We start from the raw sequence: 26,805 nt of genomic DNA, 5'->3' as shown, positions 1-26,805 counted from the left end.
GGCCCTGACCATGTGTGGCCTTAAAGATAATTACCAGAACCTTTAGGCTGATCCGGAATTCAACTAGCAACCACTGTATGTAGTTGGTGGAGAATGGGCTGGATGTGGGACTGCCATGAAGTTGTTGTGAGGATCCTGGCTGCTGCATTTTAGACCAGCTGTAGTTTTCGGGTCAAGGCTAAGGGCGGGTCTGCATTATAGAAAGTGAGTTATAGAAATCCAGTCTAGAGATGACCATCATATGGATCACTAGGTGTTCTGGGGCCAGGTAAGGTGCTAGTAGCTTGGCTTGGCAGAGATGATAAAATGCCAGCCGTGCTGCCTTTGCAACCTGGGCTTCCATTGTGAGGGGAGCATTCAGAATCACGCCCAGGTTCCTGGCGGAGTGAGCCATAGCTGCACACCATCCAGGGTGGGCAGACGTGCTTCCTTACATGGGCCCTTCCTACCCAGCCACAGGACCTCTGTCTTTGAAGGATTCAGCTTCAGACAACTCTGCTTGAGCCATCTCATCACTGCTTTCGGGCAGCTGGCTAGTGCTTCTGGGGGAGAGTCAGGGCAGCCATCTATCAGGAGGGACAGCTGGATGTAATCTGCATATTGATGACAACCCATCCCAAACTTCCGGACTAGTTGTGCAAGAGGGCACATGAAGATGTTGAATTGGATAGAAGAGAGGATCGCTCCTTGTAGGACTCCACAAGTAAGTTGTCAGCAGTTTGATGTTTTCTCTCCTATTGCAACCCTCTGTCCACGACCCCGGAGGAAGGAGATCAGCCACTGAAGGGCTGTCCCTTTTATTCCGGCATTGATGAGGCAGTGAGCTAGAAGCTCATAGTCAACTGTGTTGAATGTTGCTAAGAGGTCTAGTAATATCAGCAGTGCCGACCCGCATCGGTCCAACTGGTGACAGAGGTAGTCCGTCACGGCTACTTGCACTGTCTCCATCCCATGGCCAGGCCGGAAATCTGACTGGGATGGGTCTAGGACAGAAGCTTCTTCCAGGAATGTCGTTAATTGGTTTGTGATATCTCTTTCTACTATCTTCCCCAGAAACGCTAGGTGCTAAAGATTTTTTTTCAGCAGTGGACGTACCACTGCCTCTTTCAATCCCTCTGGGAATTCTCCCATTGTGAGAGATAGGTAGATGATCTTTCGGAGGGGGCTCTTTAACCTAATACTAGCTGTCTTTAGGAGCCACGATGGGCAGGGGTCTGGTGACCATGTGGTTGGCTTCATTGTTGCTAGCATCCTGTCCACTTCAGTCAGCATGAGTCGTCTAAAGTTACTCAGTGTTTTCTCCAAAGTGACCAAGGGGCCTCCAGTTCACTTTCTAAGGTTGGAGGGAGGTCACACATTCTAAATTATCTTTTTCTGGGGCTAACAAACTTCCAGTCACCCACATGACTCAAAGAGTTGTTGTCAATGGTGTTTCATCAGACTGGAGGGAGGTGAATAGTGGGGTACCTCAGGGTTCGGTGCTCAGCACGGTATTTTTTAATATATTTATTAATGATCTAGATGAGGGAGTGGAGGGACTACTCATCAAGTTTGCAGATGACACCAAATTGGGGGACTGGCAAATACTCTGGAAGATAGAGACAGAGTTCAACGAGATCAGAACACAATGGGAAAATGGGCAAATGAGAACAAGATGCAATTTAATAAAGATAAGTGTAAAGTTCTGCATCTGGGTCAGAAAAATGAAAAGCATGCCTACTGGATGGGGGATACGCTTCTAGGTAACACTGTGTGCGAACGAGACCTTGGGGTACTTGTGGATTGTAAACTAAACATGAACAGGCAGTGTGATGCAATGGTAAAAAAAGCGAATGCCATTTTGGGCTGTATCAACAGGGGCATCACATCAAAATCACAAAATGTCATAGTCCCATTGTATATGGCACTGGTCAGACCACACCTGGAGTACTGTGTGCAGTTCTGGAGGCCTCACTTCAAGAAGGACATAGATAAAATTGAAAGGGTACAGAGGAGAGCGACGAAGATGATCTGGGGCCAAGGGACCAAGCCCTATGATGATAGGTTGAGGGACTTGGGAATGTTCAGCCTGGAGAAAAGGAGGTTGAGAGGGGACATGATAGCTCTCTTTAAGTATTTGAAAGGTTGTCACTTGGAGGAGGGCAGGATGCTGTTTCTGTTGGCTGTAGAGGAGAGGACATGCAGTAATGGGTTTAAACTACAAGTACAACGATATAGGCTAGATATCAGGAAAAAAAATTTCATAGTCAGAGTAGTTCAGCAGTGGAATAGGCTGCCTAAGGAGGTGGTGAGCTCCTTCTCACTGGCAGTCTTCAAGCAAAGGTTGGATACACACTTTTCTTGGATGCTTTAGGATGCTTTGGGCTGATCCTGCGTTGGACTAGATGGCCTGTATGGCCCCTTCCAACTCTATGATTCTATGATTCTATGATATGATTCTATGATGCCAACCATAAATTGCCATCCACCAGATTCTTGTATGTTTATGAAAAGTGTGTATTAATTAAATATAATTTGTTATGATGCAAATAAATAATAATAAATCTAGTAAAAATAATACATTTGTATTAGTCAACATATATTTCCAGTCTGAGGGACCTCCTCTCCGAATATGTCTCCCGAAGAACACTACATTGAGCTAATTTAGATGTGCTGGTGGTCCCTGGCCCCCCAAAAGTGTGTTTGGCCATAACCAGAGCCAGGGCCTTCTCTGCTTTGGCTCCAGCCTGGTGGAATACACTGCAAGCACAGATCTAGGCACTATTGGAGCTACCAAATTTTTGAAGGGCCTACAAAACAGCACTCTTCCACCAGGCGCACAGTTGAGGACAATGCAAGCACATAGTAACACTGAAACAGCCCCCCCCCCTCCAGCATTGAGTCTGGGATCTCTGACACAAAACTCAACTCAGCAATTACATTTAGGGGGATGGACAAAGCATTTATATTTTAAATAGGAAATTAGTTTTTAATTATCATTGTAAAAACCATGTGTGATTGGGTTTTCTACTAGTTAACCACCCTGAGACTACTGTCAAAGAGGGATGGTCTACAAATCCAATAAATAAATAAAAATTAAACCAGAATAATATTTTTAATATTCACTGATAGTGGATCATTTCCTTAACCGATTTATGACATTCTTACTATATACATTTTTCTGTGATCTGGTTTAAGAAAGTATTCATTTCCAGAAGAGAGTTCTCAGGAAGATACTCCCAAACAACCACTAGAGTGCAGCACAAGATATCTTTACTATCAACATTCAAAATCTCTTACAACACATCTTTGCCACTATGTGTGAAAACATCAAATTCAAACTCAGCATATAAAGACAAGAGCAATGATCACATCAGGCCTGTCAAAAATGTTTTAACATTTTTCAATGCTTCACATTATGAGAAGAATTTAAATCTGAGAAGGGTTCAGTATTACAGATGGCACTAGTGTTGAAAACTAATCAGAGCTGTGTTGAGGATTACATGGACTTTGGTTACACTTCCATGTTCTCTTAAGTTGTATTTAGCCAGCCACAAGTGATGGGAAGTGTGCAAACCTACTAGAGTAACAACCAAGCTGAGTATAGCTCAGAAAGGACAATAATTCTGTCTTCATAAAGGACTTGGCTATAACCCTAGTAACAACTTCTACTATAAAGACATTATAGCTGTGTGAGAAATCTAGACAAGACACAGATGACTTCCAGCTTTCCAGATTCACTCCAAATTGCAGGAAGTGCCATTACCAAAGAGTATGCATACAAGGTCAAGAAGAAGAATATATCACTGACCTTAAATAATAGAAGCTCGTACCAATATAAAGGTAAAGGTATCCCCTGTGCAAGCACCGAGTCATGTCTGAACCTTGGGGTGACGCCCTCTAGCGTTTTCATGGCAGACTCAATACGGGGTGGTTTGCCAGTGCCTTCCCCAGTCATTACCGCTTACCCCCCAGCAAGCTGGGTACTCATTTTACCGACCTCGGAAGGATGGAAGGCTGAGTCAACCTTGAGCCAGCTGCTGGGATTGAACTCCCAGGCTCATGGGCAAAGCTTTCAGATGGCTGCATTACCACTCTGCGCCACAAGAGGCTCTCGTACCAATATAGTTAAATGTTAAAACATTCAGGTTTGAGATTAACCTTGAAATTAAATTTTAAAGATGGCAAGAAATAAAAATGGGGCTAGGCAGTCCCTATTCTTTCAGGTACCTGTACCTCTAACTACTCTGAACCCTGCTTTTATACAAGTATCTCCTGCCAGAGTCTGCACCTATAGCTCACATGGAACCCATAGCAACTGTATAAGCCTTTCTCTAAAAACTATTCTATTGCTACTGCTGAATACTTTATGATTGCACTATAAAAGATGTCCTTCTTAGGAGTACTCTGTAAATCACTGTAAATCTCAGTGAACATATTCATAAGCATATGTAGAGTCCAGTAGCACCTTTAAGACCAACAAAGATTTATTCAAGGTATGAGCTCTTGAGTGCATGCACTCTTCCTCAGACTAAATGAAAAGCCATCAAAACTTAAGAGAGGATTGTAAGGAATGTGGATATAAGAGTTGAACGAGGTTAGCATGCAACTCTTACGTCCACAATCCTTACAACCCTCTCTTCTTTTTAATTCATTTTATTTGGGACAATATGACTGTAATGTGATGTTAGTAATATGTAATGTAATTTTGAATTTCTCTTTGGTCTCAGGATAAGAAAGATGCCAGCACAGCTTGTCACTTGCAGGGATGTTTCCACGCTTGGGTGGAGATGGATGGGGAAAGTGTCTGCCATTAATTACTAATGGGGACAGTTTTATTTCTCCAATGTTTTTGTGAACTACAACAGAACTCAAAAGGACTGATTAGCTGTTTTGGCAAAGAATTATCATATGGCATCATATTGCTTAATTTGGATATTGTAACACAGGTTACTAATTTGCCATAATTTGCTTTTGCCTTATATCTCCACAGTTATGATGGTTTTTCATTTAGTCTGAGAGTCACGATTTTATGTACACAGATGCAAATAAAATACTTTAGAGAATCTATAGACATCATTTTCTGAACTCAAAACTAATTCTGATTTAAAAATATGTGAGCATACTGAAGGTACACATGTGTAAATTGCAGCTTCTGTCCTCAAGATCATGCAACGAAGGCCACGGTCTTTTAGAATGATGTTCCCATGGGGACATAAAGCTGCACCTTATAATAATGTGCACTATAACTACTTGGGGCTGTGCAGACTCTTTTCCACTTTGGAACTAAATTAATTTTTACACCTTGCTAAATATATGGGCAGAGCCTCTTGTGGTGCACAGTGGTAAGGCAGCAGAAATGCAGTCTGAAGCTCTGCCCATGAGGCTGGTTCAATCCCAGCAGCCGGCTCAAGGTTGACTCAGCCTTCCAACCTTCCGAGGTCGGTAAAATGAGTACCCAGCTTGCTGGGGGGTAAAAGGTAATGACTGGGGAAGGCACTGGCAAACCACCCCGTACTGAGTCTGCCATGAAAATGCTAGAGGGCGTCACCCCACGGGTCAAACATGACCCGGTGCTTGCACAGGGGATACCTTTACCTTTAAATATATGGGCAAATGAGATAAAGAGGCATCTTGGCTAATTGAAGTCATTAAGGTAAAGATAAAGGTATCCCCTTTGCAAGCACTGAGTCATGTCTGACCCTTGGGGTGATGCCCTCTAGAGTTTTCATGGCAGACTCAATACGGGGTGGTTTGCCAGTGCCTTCCCCACTCGTTACCGTTTTACCCCCTAGCAAGCTGGGTAATCGTTTTACCGACCTTGGAAGGATGGAAGGCTGAGTCAACCAACTGAAGTCATTACATCTGTCAAATAATCCAAGCAAGTCTACTTGAAAGTGCTATGTGCCATTTGCACTTGCCGAGCAGGTAATACCCCCCCCCCACACACAAAACAGTAAGATGAGTTGGACTAAGCAGTTTACAGGTGTTCCATTTAGAAACTAGATATATTGAATCAAGTGTACAGAATATATATAGAAAAAAGGATGAAGTTGTAAAATATTATTCCATTCTTCTGTAATTGATGTACCTTATGTGCATGAGACTTGTGCAATTTTACTGGACTGACTGGAGCACTTTATTACCCAAGACAGGTATGCATTACCTGTTCCCCCAACTGCCACAGAATTTAAACATGACAAAAAGAAAAGTTCCAGCACAAGCAGCAACCCAGAACCAAACCATCATCCTGGAAGCCTTTAGCAGACTAGTGAGGCCATCACAATATCACCACTTAGAAATCAAACTTAGGCATGATATAACAGAAAGCTCAGGTCAAAAGGAACACAAATGAAACTCATCCAGCAGCTTTGTCTTTTTCTCTCCTGTAGTGAATGATTTAACAAGTGCTTAAAATTACTGAAGGAAAGGAACTGCCTTCCCAATAAGAAAAAGTGTGAATTGACATAGTTTTGCTAGCGGCATATATGTTGTATACACATTACAAGATCACATTCAATCAAGGTTTTCATATACATAAGTATATACAACAAAAATACATATGTGTATATATCATGTGACAAATTACATGTGGGCTATATACCATTTCCTATACGGAAATCATTTTTCATGTAAGAATTTTGGCACATATCCCCTAGAAACAGCTTTGGTTATAAGGTGAGCTGTCCTAGGATTAATTCAAGTAAAAAAATAGCATAAGTAATTCTAACCTGTTTTGTTCCTTCTGGCAAGAGTTCATGCTTCTTAAGTACCTCAACAGCTTGGTCTCTCTCAAGGGTTACTGAAGACATGGCCATTTCTACTTCATGCAACTTCTGTTCCTTTTTTTGCAGTTCAGCAGTAACCTACAATAGAATATTACACTAACTGAAGTCCTGTACTAAACAATTTATCACCTTAGTTTCTATGTTCAGTTGTCAAGTTCTCCACTATCATGCAGGATTTCCTTAAAGAGAAAGTTCCTGGAGCTTCTGGTTCCTTCAATATCTTTCTTCTCCTACAATAATTAATTTTCCTTGCTGTTTTAACACATAACTTTTTCCAAGCCTAGACAATAACTATCTACAATCTTGAAAAAGAATTACTAAAAGCAGGACAACTTTTTAAGATGAGTACGCAATTAACTGTAAGAAACAATTTGGCGGTGGTGTACTAATATTGTCAGGATTGTCATAAAAATATTTCATTCATCTATTATATTTATATGCTGCTTTTCTTCCCTCATTGACTTCACGACACGTAGCACAGAATTCCCAAGAAGCCTCCCATCTAGAAGAAGAAGAAGAAGGAGTTGGTTCTTATATGCCGCTTTTCCCTACCCGAAGGAGGTTCAAAGTAGCTTACAGTCGCCTTCCCATTCCTCTCCCCACAACAGACACCTTGTGGGGTGGGTGAGGCCGAGAGAGCGCTGATATCACTGCTCAGTCAGAACAGTTTTATCAGGGCTGTGGCCAGCCCAAGGTCACCCAGCTGGTTGCATGTGGGGGAGCGCAGAATTGAACCTGGCATGCCAGATTAGAAGCCCGCACTCCTAACCACTACACCAAACTGGCTCTCTATGCCCTAACCAGGCTCAACCTTTGTCAGTGTGGCTCTATTATGTACCCTCCAACCATAGCCTGGGAGCCATAGCCATGGCTGCCCCTGTCATACTTTGACCTTTCTCAAATAAATCAGTCAATTATGACATAATCGTAAATTCTAACAGGAAATAATCCTCATTGGAAGAATCAGCTGGTCCTGTGTTTAGTTTATTAAAATGCTTACAACCCACCATTCATTTAGTTCAAGGCAGAGTACAAACTCCCAATTTGAAATAAGGAAAATACAATAAACCCCCAATCTACCCCTAGATTAAGATCCAGTGATGCTGTTTACCTAAAGATCAGGATGGAAAATATCCTGTCCCTGGTTGAAGCCAGATGTAAATGGGTGGGCAGAAGAGATTGTGTTGGTGCTTGGCTCTTGTGGCCCTTTCTTGCATGCCCAGGGAAATGCTGATCACCACTTTGGGGTCAGGAAGCAAATTTCCTCCAGGTCAGACTGGCCAGGGATTCTGAGGGGGATTGGGGGACATCATCTGAGTATGGAATTGGGGTCATTGTAGGTGGGTAGGTAGTTGTGAATTTCCTGCATTCTGAAGATGGTGGGACTAGATGACCCTGGAGGTCCCTTCCAATTCTATGATTCCTTGGGGCCAGAGACCACCAGTTGACTGGATCAGCTTTAGGAATGTACATTCTGTTTAATAAAACAACTGTTTAAACTATCAACATTTTACATCATTTAAAGATTTAAACATTAATCTCAACATTTAGCCTATGTACATATCTTAGGCGCCGCGGACTAAATAAAACAGTAAGCCCTTGGAAGGTGGGCTGTGTCCAGGATGTGGAAGGGTGCCGATTGGCCCCTTCCTCCGGACAGACTATCGGAGGGACCAATCGGCAGGCGCAAAGCGCCTGCCAATTGGTCCTTCTGATTCCCCGCCGGAGTAACTGCGAGCTGCGCGCAGCGCGGCTCGCAGCTGCTCCTTGGCCGCCGGCAACGGAGTCCCCGCCAGCCGCGCACAGCGCAGCTGGCGGGGACTCCCGTGCCTAGCGAAAACGGACCTCTGCAAGACCCGCCCGCAATCGAAGATGCGGAGGAGGAGCCGAGGATGCCGAGGACGCCCGCCCTCGACGACGCCTCCTGTATAAGGTGCCCTTCCTTCCCGCGCGCTGCCCTGTCCCTCCCTCTGCCCCCACATTCTAGCGCCCATTGTATTTGGTTTACAATGGGCTCTTTTCCTAGTTGTTACATATTTTAGCTCCACTCTGGTGTTAGTTATGTGTGTAGACAATTCATAGGAAGGCTAATATTGACAAATACACAGAACCCGTTAGAATGCACAGTAACCCTTTCCCAGCTCTCTAAAGCTTTGGAAATGTTTGCATGTTTATAGCAATATATAAATGGCAAAAAACTCTTTATCATTAACTCATTTAAATGTTTACTGTTTTTACCTCCCTAGTCAATAGAGAAATTATATATTTCAGAAAATGTGTGTTAAATGTCCCAGTAAGATTGTACACCTTGTATATGTTAGAATGGCCAGTTAAAAACATCAGCTCTTCCATCATGGCCTGACCTATGCCAGTCCTCTGTTCTGAGCTGCAAAGAATGTGATGCAATACCAACCTGGTCCCTAGCTATCAACAGGCTTTGTATTAGAGCTTCTGATTTCTGATATTGATCTCTTTCAGCATTCTCAGAATGCCTCCGCCAGTCCAGCTCTACTTGTACTTTAGCTCTTTCCAGAGCCTCTTCTCTCTCTGAGGCTAGCAGGAGCTGCTGTTTATACCTAACACAGGGAGAAATGGGGTGTGAATAATAGATGTATTGTTGACTCCATAAGCCATAACAACCATGAGAACAAACAACAAGACGCATCCAACAGCATATACTAAAATATAAAGCATAAAAAAACAGGGTTGCACTTACCTGCAATCGTTCACTGAAGTCTTACATGCAGACACACATTGGGACTGTGTTGAGTGCAGAAGACATTTCCATGTATGCTCCTATAGAGGGTGCTCCAGCTCCTCTGAACCACATAATTTCCCATTGGACACATCACCTGCTCCAAGGGTACAGTGCCCCCCCATCCCTCAGTTCTGACAGCACGCTGCTAGCCTGGTAGAGCAAGAACTCTGTGTAAGAGCCCAAGACACTATCCATTGAGAGGTAGAGTAATGTATGTAGCGCCTGCAACTGGACACAGGCTCACAGCAGGGACAGGGGGAGGAAATATGTGTCTGCACACAAGATGTCAATGGACAACGGTTGCAGGTAAGGCCCACACTGTTTTCATTATCTGTCTTGTGCTGCAGCCCCACATTGGGACCTTCATGAGCTCATACCAAGGAGGTGAGGTGAGCCTCTAAACTGAACAAAGACTGCAACACTGCATTCCCAAACAGTGAATCACGTCTATCCTGGTCTAGCACATAATGTTTGATAAATGTGTCCTCTCTTGACCAGGTTGCTGCTCACCAGATCTGAGGCAATGGGAACCAGCATAGGAACGCTGATGATGATCCCATGGCCCAGATGGAGTGGGCTCTAACTTCAAGTGGACACAAGAGACCTGCTATTTTATAAGCAGTACAGATTGCTGAGATAACCCACCTGGAAACTGAATTGGCAGAAACTGCTTTCCCTTTCCTAGGACCCCAGTAACACACAAATAAAGACCCTGGTTTGTCTGAAACACTGTGTTCTGTCTAAGTAATATAATAACCCTTTTAACATCCAGGGAGAGGAGTTGCCACTCCAGATCTAAGGAGGCCTCAGGGAAGAAGATGGGGAGAATAATCTCATGAGCTAGGTGGAAGGGTATGAACGGAGGCCACAGATAATCTGGTTCTCACCAGAAATAAAAGGCAGTCAAACACCTCAGAGAGAGGGCAAGTAAAAGGGCATAAGCCCTTCTGAGAGATCCATGCCTGGAACCCGTTCCACTTTAGAGTGTAGGTGTATCTGGCAGACTGAGAGGACCTCCCTGGACAGATCCAAGACGATATTCCCCCTTGATTGTTCAAGTAAAATACAGCAGAGGTGTTGTCCATCTGGGTCAACATTCTTCAGCCAGAAATGATATCTGAGAAGGCAGTCAGGGCTAAACCAAAAGTTCTCAGTTCCAATACATTAATTCAGTATTAGACCATAAACCCTGAGCTGAATGGCCCTGGCAATGCACCCCCCAACTCAAGAGGGAAGCATCAATGTCTCACCAGATTAAAGACTTGTAAAAACCAGTATTGCAAGTATCTCATATGCTATCTAGCTAGACGAACCAGAGCAGTGGTAGAGGCCATGAGATCCCACAAAAACTGCATAAAAAGTGCAGACATCTGCGGTTCCTAGATAAGACTCAAATAGTGGAGGTAATTGCTCAGGCTTTGTTCAAGATGAGGGATGCACTGTCAAGAACTGAATCAAGGGCAGCTCCAATGAATGTCACCATTTGGTTTGGAGGGGTCAATCGTGTTAATTTTGATTCCAGAGAAAGGCAGGTTTTTAAAACCCCTTCTACCTGGGTATGCAGCTGCTCTGGGAACAAATGAACCAGGAGCCAATCATCTAAATACAGAAAAATCAGGGAACCTTTTGAACCTAAGAACACTACCACTACGGCAATGCAATTAGTAAATATTCTGGGGGCTGTGTCTAGCCAAAGGGGAGAATTGTATACTGGAAAGTACAGCATAACCTGGGAAATTTCTTGTGATTGGAGTGAATGGCTATATGAAAATATGCATCCTTCAAATCAAGGTCTGCAAACCATTCATCTTTAGCAAGAAACTCTATAATTTTTGGGAGAGAGACTATGCAGAACTTGGAAACAATCAACTATTTATTCAACTTTCTGAAGTCTAAGGTGGGTCTGCAACCACCATTCCTCTTTTGAACCAAGAAGCACCTGGAAGTGTACCCCATTTGAAACAAACCCTCAGGAACCTCCTCCAGAAGAAGGAAGGCAGAATGGAACTACAAACAGTAACTGTTCCTAGCAATAGCAAGAACCCAGAAATCACAGGTAACTTCAGACCAGGTAAAGGGGGAAGGACAAATGATCCAGAAACATAACAACCCCCCCCCCCCCGGAAGATAGTAAGACATTATCGGGCTGTCCTCCCTTTGACGGCTGATTCTGCATCACATGGCACTGCCTCTGACATCAACATTTAGGAGGTTGATAATACTGCTAGGAGGATACCGTTGGCCTGGGGGTCTTTGGGACTGGAAGAATGCTGTAGCAAAACCTTGCTGCTGGTGGTAGAATCTGCTCTGGTACTGCTGTGATGGAAGTGTCAGGAACAAATTAAGGGATCTCACAGTCTGCCCTTTTTTAGTGTTCCCAGAAAGTCATCACTGGACTTGGAAAACAAGATGTTCTTTTCAAAAGGTAAGTCCTCAACATGTGCCTGACTTTCCACAAAGATTGGAAAGTCTTCTATAACCATGAATGACAACAGGGGGTCACCACTGAAGTAATCGCATGAGCTGCCACCTCAATTGCGTGGCAGCTGGCACTTATAGACTGCTTGGAAGTACGAATGGCCTCCGGTTGGATGAGGCAGGCAAGACCCCTTGGTTCCTCAGGGAGCATATTGATATATTAAGAGACTTTCAGAGAAACAACTGATATTCACTATTGATGGTCTGGTAGTTCACTATTCTAAAGTTCAGTGTTGAAGATAACTTCCTGCCCAGTAGGTTGAGCTTCCTGCTCTCTATCAACTGATGTGGAATGGTGGCCTGAGTGATGCCATAGTTGCATATCCTCTATAATGGCAGAGGTGCTGGAAGGTGAACGGAGAGATATTCACCTGCATCCTGCTTAACTCTGTAGAGGTCCTTGAGTTTCCTCAGGGCTTGCTCCAAATTGGAACTGTAAGCTCATCAGGTCTGAATGATCGGGAGAGCTATCGATGTTGGGATATCGGAATACAATCGGCTTAAGATCTTACCCTGTGGCCATGTATCTGATGTTGAAACATTCAGTTCCACAGCCTTAGCCATCCAAAGGAGCTACTCGCCATGCAGACAGTAGTTCTCATTGGCCAATAGAGGGGATGGATGCCCAATATTCTACTTCAGAGAGTGCTTGGAGGCGGTGCTCATAGTGGTTCAGAACCTTCTTAGTTCCCCTTCTTCCAGGTCCTCATATTGGGTTCCAGCCATTTGCCCAAAATAGGCAGGGAACAGAGCAAAGAATGCTTGTGAGGCTATATGCTATGTTTGGTGCTTGGGGAGTGTCTGCAAACGCATACTAGGCTCCGAATGATCATTTCCACATAAGGAGGTCTCAGAAGGTCTAACAAACGCTGGTGCTATCTCCCTAACTCCATTTTTATATAAAGACGGGATACTGGGATCTTGACATTGTAGACTGTAAACGGGTCACACTTAGATAGTGCAAAAGATTCCTGATAAAATCAAGGTTCAGAATTCACTCAAAGCAATTTACCTTTCAATATCTTGTAATAAGCTAGTCACTTGTGCTCTCAGTTTCATCTCTTCTTCTTGCTGTATTTGAATCTGAAGGTCTTTTGAAATTGTCTCCCTGAACATCTGAGCTACTTGAGAATCACAGCTTGACTGCAGTGCCTTTAGCTGTTGTTCAAGTCTATACAAAATAGTACATGCACTTTATAAAATATATATAGGGTTTCCACTTTGAGTAAAATAAAAAACAATAACTTATAGGCAAATTTCAGTCCCATATATCCCAGTTACCTGAGGGGCATGCAGAACATTTAGAAAATCAGAAATGTACAACAGATCTAAATAAACAAAACTTTAAATGGGTTCCTAATGCAGATGATAAAAAAACTGAAAAAGAATAATTAATTTTTAGTATTTTTTATTTTAAAAAATTATTGGGTGATGCCTGATATTGACACTTGTTCTTTTACTGTTTTGCTCTGTTCTCTGTGCATATAACTATTTCCCTTAGAAGATGCCTAAGTGCAAATTAAAGCAGTTGGGGCTGGTGGGGAATTTCCTGTACTGTCCTGTTGCCTGGCATGACTATCTATACTGCAGCTTTGAAGGGTGGTTATGTCATTCTAGTTAACTAAAGAATGGTATTCTGGAATCTTCGCACCCAAATGGACTGAACAGGGGATACTTGGAGGTCAAGTCAAAGCAACAGCAGAAATTTAGTCTTAGCAAAGATTCCAGATAGCTAGCATCATTTCCCTGCAAATGGAATTTTCTTATTAAAGGCATTCAGCTGAAACTTGACACGTATATGGTCATTTTGACTTGTGCCCCCCTTCCCAAAATGGACAATGATAGGCATGGAGGAGTTGGAAAGGGGAGGGGCCCCAGTCATAAAAATCCTTGCCAGTGGAGACCAGAGAGGTAAGTACTCTCATTTTAACTCAACTGCCTTTGGTAAGTGGCAGGGGATGATGGAAAGTCAAATGTCTGCCTCAGCCCTGTTCTTGGTCCAGCAGAGTAGGCCACTGGGCCATTTCTGGAGTTGGCAGCCCAAGGGGGCAACAGAAAATGATGTCACATCTGGTGGAAGTGTCTGGGTGATGTCACTTCTGGTGACATGTAACTTCTGGGTGTGTGGCATGGAGGTGCGGCCTGCTGACATCACTTCCAGGATTTCTCAATGGTAAAAAGGTTGAGAAAGGCTGCAGTGATGCAAAAATGAGAAGATAACACAGATAGATATCAAGTAATGCTAGGAATGAGGATTGAAAAACAAAACAACAAGCATCACAGTGACACTGTATAAGCTTAGGATCATCTATGTTAAAAATATTGGATGAATTTCTGTTTGTTCACTTCCAAGAAGATGCAACTGAGATGGGAAAAGTACACAAATAACCAAGTAATGTTATTCTTTAAAAGATACCTTGGTATGTAGTACTATTTTATAAAAACTTAAATAATAGAAATGTAATAGAATAGCAGAGAAATAATAAAAAAACTACTCTTTCCCCCCCCCCCAAAAAAATCAAACTCATACACCAAAACTAGGAGCTATAAGTATAAGAAATACAAAATCAATTTTCTTTACATTATAAAAAGCTAATATGTGGAACTCATTACCACAATGTTATTAAGAATTAGATGAAAACATGGAGAAGTCACCTATTAAAGCCTTCCAGCTACAACCATCAGTCTTACCATAATAAATTAACAGCAAGTAATGATGGATATCACATTGACTCTGAGCTGAACAATGCTGTGTGTTTTAGAGTATACTTCTCAGTGTAGAAATTGTGATCTCAAGCATTAACCTGACTCACTGGCTCTGTAAGTATCCATTATGGAGACCATATTTTCCCCTTCAAAGCAGCTGATGATCTCCCTAGAGCACATTCAGTATGTTCTTGGTTTAGGAAACTGGTTTTGGTTTCCCTTAAATCTATATATAGCTGCACCACTCAGGACACTTTGCTTACAGCATGGCTGACAGAAGAGACATAGGAGACCTGGATTCTCCTGGCAACTTCCAATTGTTTAGTGGGGGAATCTAGGAAAGGTCCCTCACTACTGCTATATAGTTTTCACTCTGAAAAGACATAAAAACAACAATTTACTCTAGCTTTAAAGAATATAAAGGTAAAGGTATCACCTGTGCAAGCATCGAGGCATGTCTGACCCTTGGGGTGACGCCCTCTAGCATTTTCTTGGCAGACTCAATACAGGGTGGTTTGCCATTCCCTTCCCCAGTTATTACCATTTTACCCCCCAGCAAGGTGGGTACTCATTTTACTGACCTCGGAAGGATGGAAGGCTGAGTCAACCTTGAGCCGACTACTGGGATCAAATTCCCAGCCTCATGGTCAGAGCTTCAGACAGCATGTCGGCTGCCTTACCCCTGCACCACAAGAGGCTCATTTAAAGAATATATGAAGTAGCAAATCAGTTATTTGAAGCATAGAATTCTACCTCTTTTAGGAACGAGGAGCGGCAACTTCAGACAGCATCCAATGAAGATTTGAGCAACAATTACTATGTTATCTAGTACTTATTTATATACCAGTTTTAATTGATAAAGTGATTCACATTCTTAATTATGCTTGTCCTTTCATGCATATCACATATTCCTATTTACAACTAAGGAGAGGAGCTTGCCCAAAACCAATCAACTGAGATAAAATTGCCACTGCTAGGGCAATATTGTTTTATATTGAACTAGAAAATAAACCCGCTGTACTCTAAATACAGCGGGCACTAGCGATTCGTCCTGCCCCCCCCTCTGCACGGCCTACCTGGAGGCGAGGGGGGCCGGAGTCCAAGCGTGTCTGTGATGGGGCGGGGCGGGCACGGTGGGCTGTGGCAGCTCCGCCGCCAATGCCGCCACTGGATCCACCACGCCCGTCCTGGGCGCGTGGTGAGGCTGGAACCTGCCTTTGGGAAGGCGAGGCAGGTAATGGCGGCGGGCGGCCGGGCAAATGTGCGGGGCCTGGAAGGGGGGCAGATCGGGATTAGTCGGGATTCGCTCCTCCCGATTAGTCAGTCCGGCGGCAAGGGACCAATTGCGAGCCTCGTGAGGACCCAATCAGCAGGCGATTGGCCTGCAGATTGGCCCCTTCGATTGTCAGTCTGGGGGAAGGGGCCTATCGGCACCCTTCCTCATCCTGGACAGGGCCCGCCCTCGGGGCCCTTACTGTTTTATTTAATCCCCTCCGCTAGGAACGGTTAAAGATTGGTTTTTAAAACTGGTATTCTTTTGAAGTTGTTGTTATTAATCATCCACCCTTCCCCGAAGGCTCAGGGCAGGTAACAATATGTAAATAAACAATAATTTCAATCCAATTCAATATAAACTGTAGACATCAGGGCCCTAATGGAAATAAAACAGTCCCGTAGGGCCTGCAAGTTGGAGTTCTTCTGCCAAGCTTATGGTTGAAGCCAAACCAGACAAACGAACATACTACCAACGGAAGGTCTCCCCTGCTGCAATCCAGATAGCTCTGGCTACCTGCCCCGACAAGAAGAACTTAATGGGTATGTTGCCAACTGTTTGGTCGGTTTAATACTTTAATCCAGATTTTCTCAACCAGGGTTTTGTGAAACCCTAGGGTTTCTTGATGACTTTGAAAGGTTTTGCTGAATGGGTAGGAGTTAATTAATTTTTATATATTTTTTTAATTTGTTAAACATTGATCAGGTGATATGACCATACATGGTCATGTCGACCCAGCCACCCCTCCCCAAATGACCTATGATGGGCCTGGAGGGAGTGGGAAGGAGAGGGGCCCTGGGTGGCCATGTACACAACTATCCTCCCAACCATATTCTGCACAATTGTGCCACTTCTGGGGTTTCTGGAAGAGTGAAGAATGGTAAAAAAATTTCAGAAAGACTGATTTAATAATTTAAAGTGTTTTAATGATTCTAATTGTTATTGTATGTTACTGTATCTATCAATGTAAGCCACCCTGAGGTGGCAATGCCAATAGGGATGGTCTAGAAATTTAATAAAAAAATAAATAAGTATATATGTATCTAAAGGCAATTAATTCCATAGAGTAAGTACACTGCATTAAAAAGAACTTAAGACTTTTTAATAGCTGGTGTAATCTTATTTCTTATTCCCTACTCCTTATACCAGTCTTTCATGAAACCCTGGGGTTTCTTGATGGCCCTGGGAAGGTTTCCCAAATGACTGGGAGTTAATTAAATTTTATATGTTTTTTTTAATTTGTTAAATATTTAATTTGTTAAATATCTGGTAATATGACCATATATGGCCATGTTGACATGCCTCCTCTTGCCAAATATCCAATGATGGGCCTGGAGGGGATGGGAAAGGGAAAGGTCTCGGGTGGGCATGTATACAACTATGCTTGTCAACCACATTTTGCACAATTGCGTCACTTCTGGGGTTTCTTGAACCTGAAGAATGTTTCAGCAGTTTCCCAATGTTAAAAAAGTTGAGAAAGCCTGCCTTATACTAAACATAAGGACAGATGTAAGGTAATACAATTCTACTGATTCTGAATTGTCTACAATTATGTTACCATCCACCACAGCATTCTTCTGGAACATCTGTCAGAAATGGAAGGTGGGAGCATCATGATCCTATACTTCCAGTCATATTTGGAGGGTTGATTCCTAAAGGAGATGGAGGGAAAACTTCTGCTTCACCCTACAGCATTAATATTTATTTATTTACTAGTAGCAAAGCCCATTTTAAAAAGTGGGCTCTGAAAGGGGTAGGGGAAGGGCCCTCCCGGGTGTGAGGAGGCTAAGAAGCCTCCCCCTCCGCCTCCCCTCCAGGGCCAGCCCCTCTTCAGCAGCAAAGCCTGTAGCCAGCTTTGCGAGCGGCTTAAGAGGGCTGTGCCGCTGAAGGGAGGCTGGAAAGGCTCCCCCTGCCCCCTCCCCTCCAGGGCCAGCCTGGAGGGAAGGTAGTATTTTTTTTCCTGCCACCACTGGGTGCCACAATTACATGAAGAGCTACTGATAGATAGGGGAGTCCACTATAGCAAGCATGAGGACGCATGAAGGGTTTTGATGAAAACCCTAAGTTACAATTCACTACCCAGCAATGTATACAACTACCGGTAACTTTTCATTTTCAAAGGAGCAGTGACATGTCATTGTCCAGCACACTGACTGATTTTGATAAGAGTTTAATTACGGTACAACGGCAGACAATCTTGCTTAGATTTCATCTAGCCTTTTCAAGTTATTAGTAAAGTTGCTGAACATGCCATACTGGCTTGGATCCCCTAAAGCAGTGGTCCCCAACCTTTTTATCACTGGGGACCACTCAACGCCGGGGACCACTCACCAGGGACCACTCAACGTCTTTTACTGAGGCCCGGTGGGGGGGTAGTTTACTCCTCTACTCTCAACCACTGCCCTAACGCTCTCTGATCGCTATGGTAATGTTTAAAAATCCCTTCAAAATAAGATACAGACACGCCACAACAATGAAGTGTGTTGTAAAGGACTGGGGGGGGATGAAGTAAAGGGCCGAGGGGGGGAGAAGGTGTCCTTCGAGGCACACCTCCAATTAGTCGAAGGACCACATGTGGTCAGCGGCCCACAGGTTGGGGATCGCTACCCTAAAGCATTTCCATAAAACATGGATTTCTACCCACATTTTGCCTCCCCCCTCTCACTGCAGCCTAAAATGCCACCGCCAGATGCTTCTTCTGGGAGATGTTAACTCCCAAAGAACTGCATTTGCAAATATAATTTCATACGGCACAGGAAGAGGGGAGTAATAACAAAGTCACACTTCACAAGAGGAAACCTTTCTAACAGCCAGGTGGATGTGAGTAGGTTCACAGTTTGCTTTCTAACATTAAAAAACATGATTCAATTAACTTGGAAGTATAATTTATATTTAAAACAAATATACTGTCTTTCCAAATGACCTGTCTTAGGACATGTACAGTTATTCTGGTCTAAGATCACAAAAATTAATGGATAGACTCAAGTAATTACAAAACACTATATTGTTATTATGGGCTATTTAAGCCACACCAAAGAGAAAGCTGCTTTTGGCATCCACACAATGAAGAATTCATATAAACACCTCTTTGCATGACAAGCAGACTGGATTCAAATAAAATTAATGTTGATTTCTATAGATTGGACTCCAGAAATAAATGTCAGTTCCTGAATTCAAAGAAATTCTCCTTGTACGCATAAATGTGTTCACAAAGAACTGTACACTGGGGCAAGTATATGCTTATGTGTGAGGTAGTGGATAGAACAGGCATGAACCAGAAAATTCTTGTTCAGTATGGGGCTCAAGAGAGCCTCTTGTGGCGCAGAGTGGTAAGGCAGCCGTCAAAAAGCTTTGCCCATGAGGCTGGGAGTTCAATCCCAGCAGCTGGCTCAAGGTTGACTCAGCCTTCCATCCTTCCGAGGTCGGTAAAATGAGTACTCAGCTTGCTGGGGGGTAAACGGTCATGACTGGGGAAGGCACTGGCAAACCATCCCGTATTGAGTCTGCCATGAAAACGCTGGAGGGCGTCACCCCCAGGGTCAGACATGACTCGGTGCTTGCACAGGGGATACCTTTACCTTTACCTTTTTATGGGGCTCAAGGTTTGGGGTGTTCCTGAACTGAACATCTGAACCCAGAAGACCCAGCCCCCTCTAATGAACTGATCCTATTTGGGCTGGACTGTTTAGCTTCTGCTTGCTTAGATGTGGGAGGAAGCAAAATGGTAGGGGAGGGGGATAAAAAGGTTGCAGTGATCTCAGCCTGACAGCCGAGAGACATGTAGGCCCTGCTGTCAGGCTGAAAGCCTTTTCAGTACACCAGATCACTCTCTCCCCTTCCAAAGGGAAGGGAGTGAACCAGTGGCCTGAAAAGGCTTGCAGCCTTTTGGGCTCGACAACAGGGCTCTTGGCTCACAGGCCAAGTTGGCTGCAAGCCTTTTCAGTACAGCACCCCCCTCCACCCACAAAGGGAGGGAAGAGATCTGGTATGCTGAAATTGCTTACAGCCTTTTTCAGGCTAATAGCTGAGAGGTGTGTGGGAAGCCAAAATGGCTAGCACACTTAGTAGCCATTTTAGCAGTCAGTTTTGTGTCCCCCCCCCCGCCTTGGAAAGAGGGATAGCAAAATGGGCAGTTTAAATGGGTCATTTAAAACTAACAGTTGATGGGCAGACTGACCTGCTCAGCAGTTATATGTAAATGCTCCAAACCCCAAATCCAACCAGCCAAAAGGTCCAGTAAATGTTCAGGGGAGGTGCCTCTTCCAAACGTGGGTTCAGGGGGGGGCATGAACGGGCCAAATTTCTGACCATTTTAAGGTCAGGAACCTTGTGTCCATCCCTATATAAGACAAGTAACTCTTCCTAGTTGCATTTACAGAGGGACATCAATCAATATGTAAATTAACAGGGGTACAATTTGTATCCATTTTAATAGGACATGAACAATACGCAAGTCTCCAAGTATAATTCCAAAATATATAACTAGCAAAAGGCTAAATTACAGATTGACTGATACATCTAAATTTACATTTGACCTTTGTTTGAATAGCACATGAGAGAGGCTTTTCCCTGGAGTACAGTACAGCACTCTATCACTCAGAAGTGAGCAGCTACAATGTTCTTATGTGGCATAGCTGAACAGAGAAATGGGGTACTCATTTGAAAAGACATATATACTACTTTTATTAAATGTATTCTTAATAGAAAACCTGTGCTATGAACTTTGAACTGTTAACAACTTGACCAAGAGTCATTAAGAGGCACTGTAACTGTACATTATATATATCTTCACTAAAGGCCACAAGTGCAGGCTATTCTCAGAACGTAAGCATTTATAAGTGTCCACAAGTTTAGAGCTGAAGACACATAAGCTCAGGAGTATCTTGCAGTCATGTTCCATCATAATAGTGATGAGCTGTGACTCAATGTGAGCTGGAACTGATTTGGTACCAATACTGTACCTCATGGCTGAAAGATGCTCCTATACTAATGCAGAACTGGTATAAGTTCTTGATTGGCTCAGGACACCAGGAATGTTTGCACTGTGCCATCTCTTTCATTTTTATGTATAAAATTAAAACTGATTTCTTTAAAATGTATATACTAGAAACTGATGTCAAAAAGATATATTCTCAGGTCTTCCTTATTTTTGTTGTTGTTGTGTTTCCCCCTCTTATTTCTTACTCTGACCTGCTTTCCTTAGCATTTTTCCTGATTCTGTGAAGGCCCTAGTAGCTGCATGGAATACTGGGTGGACTAGGGCCATAAAAAGAGTTTCCTCTTAGTGTCCTTTTCCATGCTCCGTGAGGTGCCCATCTCCTTGTTTTACTAGAATGAGCAACATAAAGCAGATTAGAAGACAACAAGAGCAATGTTGGCAGGTGACTAGGGATGAATCAGATAGAGCATGTCATAAATCGAGTATTTTGTGTACTGTATATCTGGAGTACTATGTGCAGTTCTGGAGGCCTCACTTCAAAAGAAGATGAAGAAGAGTTGGTTCTTATATGCCACTTTTTTCTATCAGGAGGAGTCTCAAGGTGGCTTACAATCCCTTTCCCTTTCCTCTCCCTACAACAGACACCCTGTGAGGTAGGTGAGACAGAGAGAGCCCTGATATCACTGCTCGGTCAGAACAGCTTTATCAGTGCTGTGGCGAGCCCAAGGTCACCCAGCTGACTACATGTGGAGGAGCGTGGAATCAAACCCAGCTCGCCAGATTAGAAGCTGCTGCTCTTAACCACTACACCAAGATGGACGTGGACAAAATTGAGAGGATTCAGAAGAGGGCAATGAGAATAATCTAGAGCCTGGGGACCAAGCTGAGGGATGTGGGACTTTTCAGCCTGGAGAAGAGGAGGTGAGGTTGTGACTTAGAGGAGGGCAGGGAAAGGTTCCTGTTGGCAGCAAAGAATAGGACCTGCAGTAATGGATTTATGTGGAGAACAATATTGCCTAGATATCGTTCAGCAGTGGAATAGGCAGCCTAAGGAGGTTGTGAGCTCCCTCTCACGGGCAGTCTTCAAACAGTGGCTGGACAGATCCTGGATGCTTTAGGTTGATCCTGTATTGAGCAGGGTGTTGGACTAGATGGCCTGTATGGCCCCTTCCAATTCTATGATTCTGTAATTCTAAGCCTATGAGATGGGAATGGTAGTGAAGAAGCCTTTCTTCTCTGTCACTACTGGATCAGCAGAATCTCATCCAGTTCAGTTATTTAAAGTGGCATGTGACTTGAAAACCCAAGGTCATCCAGCAAGCTTCATGTGGAGGAATGGGTATTAAAGTCAATTTTCCAGATTAGAGTCTCATGCTCTTAACCACTACAGTATGCTGGTGAAGCTGAGTGCAGATTTGTAGTGTCAGAAATACCTGTTTTTCTTTTTGTTATGGATAATGTCAGATTGATTCTGCCTATAGATACTGACAAGGTCCTTGGGAGTGTAAGAACCACCATGTGTGCTCTGGACCCATGCCCATCTTGTGGGAAACTTCAGTACCCCTTTAAAACAAAATATTAATTTTCTAGTAGAGAAACTTGGAAATAAAATGCAATTAAGGTCAGGCCTTGGGATAATGTGAAGACTACCATAGCAGACTAAGTGAACTGCAAGATGTCATATGAAGTCATCCATTGCAGTATACTCTATTTGGGCTCCATATAGAACATTCTGCTATTTTTACAGCGCAGTTCTAAAAAGAGTTACATCCTTTAAGACTTCAATAGACTTAGAAAGGTGCAACTCTGTTTGGGATTAAGGTTGGTCACTTCGGCGCGCCTTGGCCGCTTCGGTGATTGTGGAATCCCGAGGAGGCCAGTGGAGGGGAGGGGGGGCCCTGGGACCAGCATACCAGATGGTGTCTGCATGCCCTCCCCTCTGTGTCGCTGGCTTCTGCGATTGCTGAAGTGGTCAAGGCACGCCGAAGCACCCAACCCTACTTGGGATTGCACCATTTGCTGACATATTAAAAAGGTATCCCCTGTGCAAGCACCGAGTCATATCTGACCCTTGGGGTGACGCCCTCTAGTGTTTTTTTGGCAGACTCAATATAGGTCATTCCCTTCCCCAGTCATTACCGTTTTATCCCCCAGCAAGCTGGGTACTCATTTTACCAACCTCAGAAGGATGGAAGGCTGAGTCAACCTTGAGCCGGATGCTGGGATCGAACTTCCAGCCTAATGGGAGTTGGCTGCCTTACCACCCTGCACTACAAGAGGCTCTTTTGCTGACATATTATCACCCCCCAAATTAGATATTTAAACATGAACAATAATGCATATAAATAAATAACATTCTTGCATGCCTACAAAAGTACAGTTAATAGATCAAGTCACACTTACTTTTCAATAGCAGCCTCTTTCTCTCTCAGGCAATCTGTATATCTCCATTCAGCCTGATGTAGTTCCATTTCCAAAGTTTCCTTGTTTATCTGCAGTTCTCTTATTTTATTCTCCCACTTATGCATTTGTTCAACATGGGCCTCTTTCATGGAAGTGAGTTTTCTGTCCTTTTCCCTGGCCAAATGATCTATTGCTGCATGTCTTTAAAAAATTAGACAAACAGGAGGCATGTAATTAAAAAAAATTAAATTTGAATCTCATTAAGCTGAGAGCCCTTAAAAGTAAGCTGGTTGAACAACCCAGACATTACAAAGGGGGATTATTAATTTACAGAATATTTCTGCCAACCTGACCCATGGACATATTGAAGAAAAACTCGTTATGTACTTAGGCACTGAACAGTACTGATATGGTCGTGCAGGCTATCTTTGGAGTTTTATTTATTTATTTATAATCACATTTACATCCCATCGCTTATGAACCTGCTGTCTTGTGGTGGTTAACAGCAATAAAAACACAAATTAAAAACAATCAAGCAGATCCTCTAATCTACTCCACCGTAACCCAGCCTCCCACACACACACAGACCCTCTTTCATTCCCTGGTGCGATGTTATCAAGGGGAACTTAAGAGGGGGGCTAGATCTTTTCCGCCCAGCCTCAACCAAAAACCTAGCAGAAGAGCTCTCTCTTGCAGGCCCTGTGGAACTGACTGACCCAGTTATCTAGCCCCAACTTGGAAAATGTATTTTTTTTTCTTTTTCTAGAAATGTTTACTATCTGTAATTTATTCAAATACTGGGTACAACGCTGAAAGACACATTAAGTTGAAACTTACCTCTAGAGCCACTGCCCTTAAAACAAACAGAGCAATTTAAAATTTTAAAAGGGGCTAATTGAAACTGCACTAAAAATATTTCAGAATAAGGTGATTCTCAATTGCTATATAATAACCCAAATGATAAACTGGAGACTATTCATAAAAATTTCCTGCAGAAACTTCTCGACCTCTCCCAGGGAACCCATGCCACTCTTGTTAGAAGAAGTAGTGTTGGTACTTGTATGTCACTTCCTCTACCCGAAGGGGTCTCAAAGCGGCTTAAAGTCGGCTTCCCTTTCCTCTGCCCACAACAGACGCCCTGTGAGGTAGGTGAGGCTGAGAGAGCCCTGATATCACTGCTCGGTCAGAAAAGCATTATCAGTGCTGTGGCAAGCCCAAGGTCAGTGTGGAATCAAACCCGGCTTGCCAGATTAGAAGTCCACACTCCTAACCACTACCCCCAGGTGGCTCACTTCTTTTAGGGCAGAAGTGGTGATGTTCCTGATAAAGAGTCGTATTCATCTTGCCTTACTTAACTATACCCACAGCATATGATTCATACAGAAGCATTCACTTTCTAAATTTGATTTTTATGAGCTGAGAAGAATCGATAAAAACAGACTGATTTATCTTACTGCACTCTTGGCACAGCACCTGGTGGTCGGTTGCAATCTCCTGCACCTGGGATTGCTAGTCATGAATGGGTTTTTAGTCATGACACTGTGAAGGATAGAATAATTATAAATCAAAATAAATTTTCCCCATGGCATGGGGAAATTAAAAATGATTTTTGATTGCTCAGCATATTTAAGTAACATCAGTAGCCCTAAACTTAGACTGACATTTACTGCCCTACATTTCCAGACTATGCCAATGGTCTATTTGGAAGGTAGCTATGCCCAGCTACTGGTTGAATCAAGGATCTGTGTTTGTAGAGATCTGGTTATAGAAGATGTACTCCATTATGTACTTCACTGCCCTCTTTATTCATAGCCAAAATTTAAATTCTCGGGAAACCTTCTTGTCAAGTGTAATGGGTACACAGATTTTATGTATGTTATTATCAGACCTAGACTCCGGTATTACCTATAATGTATCTTTATTTGCTTTGATTGCAAGACAAAACAGGGATAGATTTGTGAAATTTGATTTGGTTAAACTCAACATTATTTTGTAATAATGAATTTTAGATTTGGATCTGGATAGTTTGTATAGTTATGGAATGATTGTATGGTTTACAATGGCCTTTGGCTACATGCAATCAATTTAACTCAACTCAAGGAATATAGTACACTTAAAATATTATGTTATCTCTTAAAGTACTCACTTTCTCTCAGATAGTTCTTTCTCTTTTTCCCAACTCATCTGCACTGATTCAAGTCTGCTTTCTAAATCCTGTATCCTAAATTGGGAGGTGATAGAGGAAAATATAAATTATATGCAAACAGATGATGCTTAAAATGAGGATAAAGCCTTAAGAAAAATAATATTAAGGATCAATTAAAGAAAATAGGATGAGATCAGAAAGTAATTTAAACTTGCCCTGCTAGAGAATAAATGTCCCCCAAAAGAAGTCTGCAGAATGGTGGCCACTAATACCTTTCCTGGTGTCCAAGTATTTTAGAAAGTGGGTGGGGCCAGGCATCAACACATCAGATTGACTGTATCTTAAACAGTGGTTCAGTAGCAGATACCACCACAGCACAAGGACCTTTATTATATGGCTGAAGGTAAGCAGTGTTCATGAAGACAATATTTTAAAGCAGTATGATAATTTAAAAGGCATCCTGTTAAACAGAACTTCTGCTTGAAATGTTGAAGAGTTACTATCAGAGTTATGCATGATCTCACTTTCTCACATTTTGTGATTGGCTGTGCATGTTGTTATTGCCGCTGCCTCCTACAGCAGCCATTTTTGTGGCTGCACCCATTAACCAATGCCAGAATTCCAAAGATGCCTGTAGACTCAAAATGACTGCAGACCCATTACAGAATCTTGCATCAACATTCTTACTGTATTTCATTCTGTGTTCTCTTTATCCCTACTCCATGAATACAGGTTTGAGAGAAGTTATCATGTGGACAAACCCCAAAATTATTATATTTTTGTGGGACAGATTCATGAATTCAATTTATTTCAATAAACTTTAAAATTCTCAGCTGGGAATTTTCTATTGAAGCTTTTTTTTACCCTGTGATAAATTTTAGTTGTTTTGTCCAAGTTACTGAGGAAGTACCATATATACTCGCATATAAACAGTTTTTCAGCCCTTTTTTAAAGCTGAAAAAGTCCCTTTCAGCTTATATGTGGGTATTAAAAAAACAGCTTCCAGTCAAGACTGGAAGGTGGAGGTGGGAGACAAGTATACTTGCCTGAAGAAGCAAAGGCAGGTACAGCAGAGATGCAGGGAAAGAGCACTCTCCGTCTCCCCCCCACACCGCCTTCACAAGGCTAGCACGTGTTGCACGAAGCTCTGCAGGAAGTTTTGAAGCCTCTGTCTCAGAGGGAGAGCAGAGAGCAGAAGGAGGAAATGCCTCTAGAGGAAGGAATAAAGGCAAGAGGGGTTAGAGGGAAAGAGGAGGGAGGAGGAGGGTGAGAAGAAAAGGGGGGAAATCCTGCCCAAAACAGGGGGGAGGGAAGGAGAAAAAGCCACTATCCACA

General features: G+C 43.0%; 1 protein-coding gene across 7 annotated transcripts in view; it reads right to left on the bottom strand.

Moving 5' to 3' along the window:
• CCDC57 (coiled-coil domain containing 57) overlaps nucleotides 1-26,805 on the bottom strand; it is a 93,398-nt gene that overhangs the window by 47,459 nt on the left and 19,134 nt on the right. For 6 of the 7 annotated variants that reach the window (XM_077328019.1, XM_077328018.1, XM_077328021.1 and 3 more), the window contains 5 exons: nucleotides 25,471-25,545; nucleotides 23,325-23,525; nucleotides 13,016-13,174; nucleotides 9,181-9,343; nucleotides 6,711-6,845 (listed from right to left, as the gene is read on the bottom strand). In XM_077328019.1, coding sequence (XP_077184134.1) covers nucleotides 6,711-6,845; nucleotides 9,181-9,343; nucleotides 13,016-13,174; nucleotides 23,325-23,525; nucleotides 25,471-25,545 — 733 coding nt within the window. The remainder of the gene's footprint in view (nucleotides 1-6,710; nucleotides 6,846-9,180; nucleotides 9,344-13,015; nucleotides 13,175-23,324; nucleotides 23,526-25,470; nucleotides 25,546-26,805) is intronic. The other variant, XM_077328020.1, reaches the window with a different exon arrangement.

Source organism: Paroedura picta, chromosome 3, assembly GCF_049243985.1.
Source record: "Paroedura picta isolate Pp20150507F chromosome 3, Ppicta_v3.0, whole genome shotgun sequence".
Lineage (NCBI taxonomy): Eukaryota > Metazoa > Chordata > Lepidosauria > Squamata > Gekkonidae > Paroedura > Paroedura picta.
This window is presented reverse-complemented; position numbering and strand designations above follow the sequence as displayed.